This window comes from Aulostomus chinensis, chromosome 13 (genome assembly GCF_037954235.1).
Source record: "Aulostomus chinensis isolate RoL2024-O1b breed Wild chromosome 13, RoL_Achi_v1.0, whole genome shotgun sequence".
Classification (NCBI taxonomy): Eukaryota; Metazoa; Chordata; class Actinopteri; order Syngnathiformes; family Aulostomidae; genus Aulostomus; species Aulostomus chinensis.
The window spans coordinates 17,555,127-17,565,876 of NC_141332.1; the positions used below are offsets into that span (position 1 = coordinate 17,555,127).

The 10,750-nt window shown below is 40.4% G+C and overlaps 1 protein-coding gene across 3 annotated transcripts; it reads right to left on the bottom strand.

Annotated features, from left to right (window-relative positions):
- Positions 1 to 1,204: 1,204 nt before the first annotated feature.
- LOC147251224 (zinc finger protein ubi-d4-like) lies at positions 1,205 to 8,931 on the bottom strand. Of its 3 annotated transcripts, none has more exons than XM_086221731.1 (11): positions 8,833 to 8,931; positions 7,824 to 7,984; positions 6,903 to 7,010; positions 6,604 to 6,797; positions 5,981 to 6,073; positions 5,698 to 5,782; positions 5,039 to 5,173; positions 4,368 to 4,499; positions 4,135 to 4,247; positions 3,683 to 3,764; positions 1,205 to 2,827 (listed from the first exon to the last, which is right to left on the bottom strand). In XM_086221731.1, the coding sequence occupies exons 1-11, from the start codon at positions 8,862 to 8,864 to the stop codon at positions 2,742 to 2,744; spliced, it is 1,221 nt and encodes a 406-aa protein (XP_086077857.1). In that variant the 5' UTR covers positions 8,865 to 8,931; the 3' UTR covers positions 1,205 to 2,741. The 3 variants fall into 3 exon arrangements, with proteins under 3 accessions (XP_086077857.1, XP_086077856.1, XP_086077858.1); XM_086221730.1 differs by having other exon boundaries at positions 6,604 to 6,800; XM_086221732.1 differs by lacking the exon at positions 5,039 to 5,173 and having other exon boundaries at positions 6,604 to 6,800.
- Positions 8,932 to 10,750: the final 1,819 nt, after the last annotated feature.

A 10,750-nucleotide genomic window follows, 5' to 3' on the forward strand; every position in this document is an offset into this window, starting at 1 on the left:
ATGTATGTATAAATGTATGTATATATACACGTGTATATATGTGTATGTGTGTATCCATACATATGTATGTACGCACATATATGTGTATATATGTATGAACATATGTATATCCACATATGTATACACACATACGTGTACATATAAATATGCCTTCTTCCACAAACATTTCTATATATACATATATGTGCATGTATATATGTATGTATGTACACACAAATATACATTGTATATACACACATATATGGATACCAACATACATATATGTATATAGATGTATACATATACATCTATATACATATATGTCTATGTGTATATATGTATTTGTGTATCTATATATATGTGTGTACATACATACATATATGTATGTATTATGTATGTATGTATATACACATATATGGATACATACATACATAAATATATATACACACATATGTATAAATGTATGTGTTTATACGCATGTGTGAATATGTGTCCATGTATGTGTGTATATAGATACATACATGTATACACACAGACATATATACACATGTGTATATATAAATATGTATATATATATATATGTATGTATATATACAAATATACTGTATATGGATACAAACATTTATATATATATATATATATATATATATATATATATATATATATATATATATATACACACACACATATGTGTGCACATACATAAACATATGTACATACACACACATATATATGTATGTATGTATATCGGCATACATATATGGATACACACATACATATATACTCACAAACACACATATATGTGCCCTCCCACACACACACATTATATATGTGTGTGTGTATATGTATGTATGTATGTATATATATATATATATATATATATATATATATATATATATATATATATATATATATATGTATGTATATATATATATATATATATATATATATATATATATATATATATATATATATATATATGTGTGTGTATATATATGTATATATATATACACACACACACACATCAGTTTTCAGGGAGCTTTTCTTCAGGAAAATCCTCATTCACAGTTTAAAGTGCGTTGGAAACATGCATATATATCAATGTAAACCCATCCAGGTTATCTACTGAGTCAAATACACTTTTATTTTTCGATATTCATTAAGATAATTTCCATAGTTCTTTCTCAACTTTTGTTCATAATGACAAATAACGCTGAACCCATCATTGAAATTCAGTGATTTTTATTTCAGTCAGGCTAGTCGGTTTCATTACCAAAGAAATGAAAAAATAAAAATAGTACAACAAAGTACATCATTTTACAAATACTCATAATGGAGGTCTGACATATCAGAATAATCAAATCAACTCAAACATGTCACAGTCATAAAAACAAAAATAGAAAAAAGTCAGTACAGTACATAGAATGCATTAGGAGCTATATACTTGAAAGTGTTTGCTATACCTCAGACTTTACAAAATTCTACTAGAAAAAACTCCCAGTACCAATGGAATATCAGGTAATTATAAAAAAAGTAAAAAGAAAAAAAGATACAAATACAACAACAAAAAAACAGACGTGTTTGCATTATTACAGGTGCAATCTACATGCAAATCTGCTGTGAGAACAAAAGATAAAAGCAGCTACGGTTGATTCTGTGTCATCGCTTCGACAGCAGCTGAGCACAAAACCATCTTTCAGAAAAAACGATGCGCCTTTTTTATTGAAAAGAGAGAAGAGCAGCTTTATCTGACTTGACAAATAAAAATTAAGACGATGTTAGTTCCACGGGATGGAGAGACTCTTAAATATGAATTTACGCTCAAAGGTTTAGTTGTGAGGCCAAGCTCAAGAATATGCTCAGTTTAATAGTGTCTCCTTAAAGTAACTCAGCTATCCAGTAACAGAGGAATCAGCTATTTGAAGTTGTTGCAACAGTAAAGAACGCGAGGCCAAAAGTTTTGTGCCATCACCTCAACAAGTCAAAGCCACAGTTGTTTGTTTTGGCAGAAGAAAAAAACAAATCTGTGTCAACCGTCTTTGGCGATCAACAGACGGTTGACACAGATTTGTTTTTGAAGGGATTCTAAGATGAGTTAAGTGTTATTTCGTATGATGATAGACCTTGGCACTGACTCAGGAAAAGCTCCCCGAAATATTAACGCTCCAAGACAGAAAGTACAAAGACAAATGCCACTACCAAAGTCCACTAGAACAATAATAACAACGATAATAATAATAATAATTATAATAATATTCCCCATCGATAGGATTCACTGTAAAACCCATATACATTACGTGGTGGTGTTTCCTTTCCTCCACATTAAGGGAGGAAAAATAGATAATTTGGCAGAAAAAACCCTACTGTCTTAAATGTGAGAGGGTGCAGAAAATTAGCTGCGACGCTAATCCTGGGAGCTCCCATTGAGACAGCAGTTACTATGGTTACTGCATGCTCTCAGTCTCTGTATCTAACGTGTCTATACTGCATATACGCACAATATTTACGTGTTTGACAGCAAAAGCCTCGGAGGCTGTGCAGGCAGGTTGGTAGTGACGGTCTGATCCCCGCTTTGACTGATCTGAGGTCTGTTTTGGTTTACGAGTCCCCCCCGTTATAGATAAACGGACTTCTGAAGCTGATCTGCGAGCCGGCTCAGCTACATCTGGACAGAGCCTAAAACTGTCCTGAGAGAGGAGGTCTGACATTTTGCCCGGGGGAGGGGTCCTGTGACAGAGGGGGTGGGAGTGGCTGGTGTGATGTCACTCAGGGGCGGAGCCCTGGTTCTGCTGGTATATGGAGGCTTTTTCCTTCAGCAGAGCCAGACACAGGTGGCAGCTCCAGCTCCCTGCACAAAAACAAGATCAACATACCATGTCATATAATTCCACAGAAACCAATGTTGTTGTACTTTTGTTGACCCTTCATTTCTAGAATGATGATGAAAAGTGGTGGGATCAAAAAGCCCAAGTTACTCCTCCATTTTGTGCAATCATATAAATTTAAAGGAAAAAACTTTTGTTTTTGAGGAAAATCTGTCACAATCCCCAGAGCTTGTGTGAGATACAGAGACCAGCTGACCGCTAGCTAGCTTAGCGCAATGAAAAGTAGGATGGGAAGTATTAGCATCCCTCCAGTACCTTATCTATCAATCTGAACCAGAATACAGAGAGGAAGAACAGTTTTGGAAACAGACTGAGCAAGATGATGATATGCTAACACTTGCCATCCAAGACAATTGATTATTCTAATATGCTAAGCTAACTAGCTGTCAGCTGGTCTCTGTGGTCTCAGCTCCCTAATGCACACATAGAGAAGAGATGGTTATCTGTTGTTTTGTCTGGCTCTGAGGAGGATAGGAAACAAGCACATTTCCTCAAAAGTTGACATCTTCCTGGAAACAAATCAACGTCACAGCTTTGAAACAAGACCTTCAGGAGTCTGTATTATTAGCTCGTAAAGATTGCATGCAAATATCAGCAGCTAAAGCTTGTAGCTCACTGTGACAGATGTTAGAAGAGCACTGCACATCCTCCACTGAGAAATAAAACATCGCTAATGTTCTGTCAGCTGCTACTAAATCACTTCTGATGCGGACTCTCATGTTCCTATGACCGCCGCTTCACATTCAAAGACAAATACAGGGCGGCTGGAACGGTGACGCCATGCATCTGCCAATAAGAGTGTGTGAGTGGCAGCTTACCCTCAGGAGGCTCGGTCATGGGGGGAGTTAGACAGTACATGTGGTAGCCTCGGTCACAGTCATCACAGAACAGCAGCTGGTCCTACAGAAACAGAGGGAGAAGTCTACTGATGAGAGCAGACACACTAAAGTCAAGGCCTCTTCCTTCTAAACAGAAGTAGGGAAGTGTTTTGTTTTGTTTTGTTTTTTTGGTGGAGAAATGTTGGATGTTAGTCAAGAATACTGCACTCTTCTCTGAAATAACTTCTCAGAAACATCAGCTCTACCGAGAAATTGACATGCTCAGCAAGAGCAGTGTGTGAAATACCCGTGTCTAAAGACTGAAGTGACTCTCTCTTACCCACCTGAACCTGACACAGCTGAATGTGCAAATATCTTCTGATAGAATGCTTGAAAATACACCAATGTGAACCCGACTACCAAGGAGATAGAAATGTCATAAAACTGCTCACATCATTCTCCGAGGTGCCACAAACATTGCAGCACTTGCACTCGATGCACTGCCAGCGGTAGGTCTTCACCGCCGCCATCATCACTGGTGTGAACTGCAGGCATGTTGGATGGCCTGTAGGAGGATAGGAGAGCGCATGGGTGGGAAGGTCACAATAAACATGCCAGATTCTTAGATTCTGATTTGGGTTTTTTTTCCACACGGACGTGAAGAGCACTATGACACGCCCATTACCTGAGCGTCCACAGTCTGAGCAGGATACCAGCTCTTCTGATTGGCCAGTCTTCTGGTTTAAGGTGGAGTCTCCCAGACAGAAGTCGCAGTAATCATTGGGCAGCGCCAGACCGTTAGGTCCCTTCTTAGTTGCTGAGCAGGAGAATAAGTGAAGACACCTTCAGTATCATTTTATCATGGAGGACTAGATGAAAATATCAAACTGACACTGATAAAAAAATCAATCTGGTTTGTCAGCCGGCGACACTCCTCAGTCCCTGTAACTAGCTGATGATGTGAACTGAATCATGAATGTGTGACAACTGACAAGACACACTTGCTGGATGTATTTGATAAAACAATTTCACGTGCATAAAAAGAGAACAAGTACAAATCGATGGATTATGTTGGGGTAAAAAAAGAAGAAAAAAAAAAAAAAGGATGACACACTGAAAAATATGCCAGGGATCCCAACTGTGCAAGCATGTTTCAGTCAGGAACACTGAGTCTAGTCCAAAATGTTGGATTCAAAATCATAAGAATAATTCAAAAAATGAAGACCAGAAGGAAAAATTAAAAAAAAAGAATGTGAGAGAGAGAGAGACTACCCAAACACACACATGCTACATGGCATGCAAACAAACCTCCCGCCCCTCTCTCCGTGTCTCTCTCTCAGTACTAGAGTGACTCACTCTTCTGTTCCTCAGGCTGGCGAGGAGTGGGTGGTGCCTCGATCTCCTCGCGGTCCTCGCCCTCCTCCTCGGCCAGGTGAGAGTGTGTATAGTGGTAGCTCAGGCCAGGACGGTTCTTGTAGCGCTTCCCACAGACTGACACACACACACACGGTCATACAAAAGTGTTACAGTGCAGGTGGCGAATTCTAACAACCGTCCAAAAAGGCCAAAGTTGGAACCAGAAAAACAGTGGCGTTCATTACCTTATTTTCTAAAATGATGTTCACATCGTTACGTTTTGGTTGACACACTAGAAGCAAACTCATACAGCAGAGGCGAGCATTTGCAAAGTGAGAGATGGCCAGAAGGATGTTACAGAGCACACACGAAGTGGCATCTCAGGGCAAAAAAAAAAACAAAAAACAAAAAACAAAAAAAAAACAAAGAGAGCGAGAGGGAAAAAAAAAGAAAAAAAGAAAAAGCATCCAGGAGGGAACCTTTTCCGGTCTCTGTGCTGTCACATTTAATTCCCAGATGGGGTCTTTCAGATCACATCATGCATGCCAGAAGGCTTATCACCGTTGTCTTTCAGGAGCGCAAAAAAAAAGCACAAGCATCTGTTGCCAACATGCACGATACACGCAAGCAGATGCAACACAAAGAAAGTCCCAACTCACTGTCACAGGCGTAGGGTTTGTCCCTCTCCTCCAGCGCAGCAGCCGCAGCCTCTGTTTTCTTCTTGCCATTCTTGTCACTGCGACCCTGAGGAACCCAGAGAGCCGTGATTGGAGCATCCAGGATTGAGGCTTGCCCTTTTACTCTCAGTTGAAAATTAAACACCTGTGCCTTTTCTACACAGATGTAAAAGCACACTTCAATGGACCACGAACACACATCGCATACATTGCGGCACTTTTGTCCCTCCTGAGTCCTGACCGCAGGTTAAGACTTGACACTCACCTTGGACTTGCTTTTGCCTCGTCTCTTAGGGGTCTCATCCTCAAAGTCTTCGTCGTCGAGGTCATCCAGGTAGTCGTCGTGGTCCAGGACCCTCTGCATTGAGACAGGTGGGTTTAGCCCTCGGTGTGGTGACTTTATGAACTTTCTTATGCTTGATGTAAATTGGTCAAACACTTTAACATTAAAAATATTTCATAACTATGTTTTGAGGAGAAGATTTCAACTCGCTGTAGACTGAAGTCTTGACCAAAGGAAGTACTGGTGAAGAGAGAGACTTCACTTTATTTCCTGTTTATAGCGATTTCTTTCTAAAGCAGAAACGAATCCTCCTGAATGCTGCTCAGTGTATCATTACACGCTAGATGGCTTTATTCTAATGCTAAATTTTGAGCCTTGTTTTGATATACATAAGATCTTTACAGTGGATTGTGTGACTGGCTGTGGCATGAGAAAGAGCTGAGTAAATGGAGAATTTGAGGAATGAGGGAGTGAAAAAAAATAACAAACTACATTAGGAAAGCAACAGCTCCACAATTAGCATAATCACATTAGCGTATCAGGCAAATCTGGGATGAGTTAAATTCTACTGTGTGTGATCTGCTACATTTGCCTGTGAGACTGACCTTGCGGACGCGCCCAGAGGATGTGTGGGTAGTGGTGGAGGTGGCAGGAGGCTCAACTGTGGCCTGGTCATCCTCAGGGCCCCGGATGTCTGACACACCACTCCTACGGTCAAGGGGCTCCCCCTTCAGCAGAGCCTCCAGACTGCTGCCATCCACGGCTCCCAAAGCATCCCGCTTCAGACCCAGCTCCAAATCTGCTACACAAACACACATCAAGCCAAACAGTAATACATATACACAACGACAGCAGCGCAAACATGTTAACATGTGAAGACATTTATTGATGACAGAGATAATACCTGCTTTGAGTGGGGGGAAGGCCAGGCGAGGGTCCTCAGGGGGGTGGGCACGCCGTTTCTTCCTCCAACGACGAGCTGGGTAGGTATAAAGCTGCCCTGGAGCTACACCTGAAAAATGAATGAGGCAAAAGTTGAGTGAGATTTATTATGGCTTTTATGACTTAAGTTACAGCAGCATACTTAGATTATTAGGCTTAATCCTCCACTACCTGTATCCATTATATGTGCAGCACTATGTTAAAAATACTTCCATTACATCACTCAAAAGAATATAAGCAAGTAAAACAAGAACTTCTGTAGCTCCTTTTACAGGTTTGGAGTTACACTTGGATCAAGCAGGCCAATGACATCCTCTGATCCTTTCATTTCTGTCTCAAGAGTTGAGTAAATTTCCAATTGGCCTCATGAGAAGGATCTCAACAGAAGAATGACTGGGAAGTGCAACTTCTTGCTTTTCTATGTCAAAGGTTGATGAGATCAAAAAGAATCTGAAATTTCAAACAAACATCTGATCCCACCCCTGGGTTAATAGCAACCAGGAAGCCTTCCCACTAGCCTCACTGTTGTTGCTCTGTTTGGGCGGTGAGTTTGTGTTTGACACAAGGTGATGCGCTTCCGGTAAGAACAGCCAGCAGGAAGATGGTCCGGGGGAGCAATATTGCTCTCAACTCACTATGGGTGAGTGAGTGAGTACATCTGGAGGAAGTGGGCTTAGTGTCTTTGTGGGTTTCCGTAGGTAAGACCTCGCCTGCGTCTGACACTCTGTTCTTGAAAGGTGCTATGCAAATCAAGTTTATAACCATTAACATTACAACCATTCTCATTAAATGGGACAAAAGTCCATGTGTCAAATTATGTAAATAAGCTGAACATTAACATATGGTACAATAACAGATCACCAGTCAGTGACCATTCATTCACCTGCACTCCGGTGTCTCTTCTCCATCCAGATGTAACAGTTGGACTGGGCCACACCAGTCTGAGAGTCCAGGAAGGGCATGAGGATGCTGCGCTCAGCACACAAGCGGGCATTGTAGCTGTGACACTGCTCCATAGCATCACGGTAATACTGCTCGCCCAGCCTGGCCAGAAGGTCAGATAGAACAGATCAGAATAGACTGTTAATAATAATGGCTGGATATTTGCTACAGTAATAACACTTAAGAGATTTTTTTTTTAATATTCACGTAAAAGTACCTCCTAAAAAATTTTAAGAATTTGCATTTCTACACGTAATTTCTGGTGAATTATCAGCAAAAGCATACAAGTATATTAATAACTCTCTAAAATCCTCATTAACTAATGTATACATAACTGTATACGGTTTGTAAGCGCATAGCTCATCCTTGATGAAGCGACATGAATAGTACATCACGGTTACTTATTTTCTACATCACGCTCGTGCAGCTTGTACCACTTAGTGCAAGACTGCGTCAAGACTGTTGCTTCACGGGAACGTGTCAGACATACATTAGGTCACACGTAAAATAGCCTGACTCTGCATGATACCTGCCGAAATCAGTAGCGATGGAGGGAACAAAAGGTTGATTGTTAGCGAGCCTCTGTCTCGTCAAAACAAAGCGCCCGCCAAGCGGACAAGCAACTGGACATTAACACACTTTTAAACGCAGGCGGGCTTCTGCCGAGTTTGGTGTTAGACCACCTTAAAATAGTCCTAACAGTTATCCTAAGTTACCGGTGTAGGGGCTAAATAACAGCTCCACAATGGGTTCGCCTCATTTCTATTTGCCCACGGCTAGCAAGCTAACATTAGCTCAGTAGATAACGTTTTCTCTGGAGACAAATATTGTGTTCGGTTTGTAGATATGATCTTTACAGTTTTCTGTACTTTACAACAACGTGATATAGCACACATTCACCTTGGGGTGACTACTCGTTCCGTTCCCACAATAAATAAAGATAAACTTACACTTTCACAACACTGTCGACGGCCGCCGCCATGTTTGCTTATTGCAGTTGTATGGGAAGTGCGACTGCGCTTGCGCACACGCGTTAGCGACGGTTGAAGTGAACAAAACACGTTCAATGCAGTAGATCGCCTAATCAACATTTTCGATTGTAGAATTATATTACAAAAAGACATTTTCTCTTTACATCGTCTTACAAAAACAACTGCGTGGCTGCAAGCTGGATGGAAGCCCTTATGTGATGTTAAAAAAACAGTAATGTATCAATAATGAAACTTCATTGAAAAGAAAAGGAATCTTTTTTTTGTTGTTAATTATTTTAAATGGTTATCAAGTCAGGGGTTGACAAATACTTGTGGACTGCTTCAGATTCGCACTATGCTGTTGACAACGAGCCAGGCTGAGGATCAGTGACCAAAGGGTTTCTTAGCAGAATTTGAAATTTAAATTGTTCCTTCATAAGTCCATGAATATGAGGTGGTAACGATGATTGTAAAATAAAGGTTAATATATAAAGGCCACGTGACTCATTTCCAACTCTCAGATCTACTAAAACAGCATGACAGTATTCCTCAAATTCAGCTTTGGATTTTAGTTGCAAAGTGTTACCTCAAGAATTTTAGTTGCTCCATCTGGCCTCCCACTATGAAAAAATGTCGGTCTCTATCCCGGGTAATTTCACCTCACATGTCCCACTCAGTCAGTAGTGTGAAACATTCAAACGTGTAAAACTTGGAAGTGTGTTAATTGTACATCACTTAGCATGCAAGCATTATAATAATCAGAATCCTTTATTAAGGCTTTATTATCGATTATTGACCAAGTATGCAGGAGTGTAGCTTAGTCTGTCCTGTAACAACGAGTATTTACTATGAAGGTGTCCCAGGTGGGTGGAAATGCATAATTACACTGTATTTCTATAATAAATGTGATAATTTACCTCTTGATTTTTCCTTTCCCATGCTGCCACCTGCAGTTGTCTAAGGGATTTTCCTGACAGCAGCAGAGCAACTCTCAAATCACTCAGTTTTAACTTCAGGTTAATCTTAAACCCAGTGTGTCACAGGGTCATCGGGAGCATTTAGGGTTCAGTGTCTTGCTCAAGGATACTTCAACGTGGTCACCGTGGGAAGCGAGGATCGAACCAGCGACCCTTCGGTTTCTAGACACCCACTCTACCTCTGAGCCATGCTGTCCCCGGTTCATATGAAATTCGTACTTTGCTCATTTGTGGGGGAGCTTTGATTCTTGATGACCATGACAGCTGCTGGTGTTATGACTCGTCCAAGAGTGCACACAGACACAATGGCCTTGCTGTCTCCATGTCTCCTCACAGCTGTGGGAAAAGACAATGAACTGCTGAAACTTCAGTAAAACATAGTACAGTTTTAAACGCTTTCTAACATCAGCAATGGAATTGAAGATATATCAGAGAGAGCTCCACTGCATCCGGTACCATCACCCTCCATTATAGGTACAGTAGTTTTTGTCTAATTAACTTCCAAACAGATATTTATCCCCCCCCCCCCCCCCCCCAAAAAAATCTCATAATCTAGGGGACACAAGGCCTGGTCTTGTCCCTCTCTCTTTTTAGAAAACCACAATGCCATTAATTTGTGTCATGAATCCGTTACTTTGGTACTTTCCCTTGCTTCAACCCCTCCCTTGACACTCCAACCAAACTGTGTTTACTGGTTACTGTTTTACAAACTACCACCACAACGGTTTTTCATCTCTAATCATTTAAAACTAAATTGAATTAAATTACATTTAGATATTTCAAAAAGCTATGATTTGGTTGATAACACCATGAGGGATATCTGCATTTCAAATCAGATCAGAAAACATTTAAGAATTTCTGCTCCACATCTTCATCATTTTTAAAATTTTATTTTGCCACAACAACATAGATCCAGCAAT

What these genes read in the sequence shown, in the direction of transcription:
- LOC147251224 (XM_086221730.1), bottom strand. Translation starts at nt 8,864, where the DNA reads ATGGCGGCGGCCGTCGACAGTGTTGTGAAAGT. An exon ending in GTCGACAGTGTTGTGAAAGT is followed by an intron (nt 7,985 to 8,832) that starts GTAAGTTTATCT and finishes CCTTCTGGCCAG; the next exon opens with GCTGGGCGAGCAGTATTACC. An exon ending in CCAGCCTGAGGAACAGAAGA is followed by an intron (nt 4,500 to 5,038) that starts GTGAGTCACTCT and finishes TCTCCTGCTCAG; the next exon opens with CAACTAAGAAGGGACCTAAC.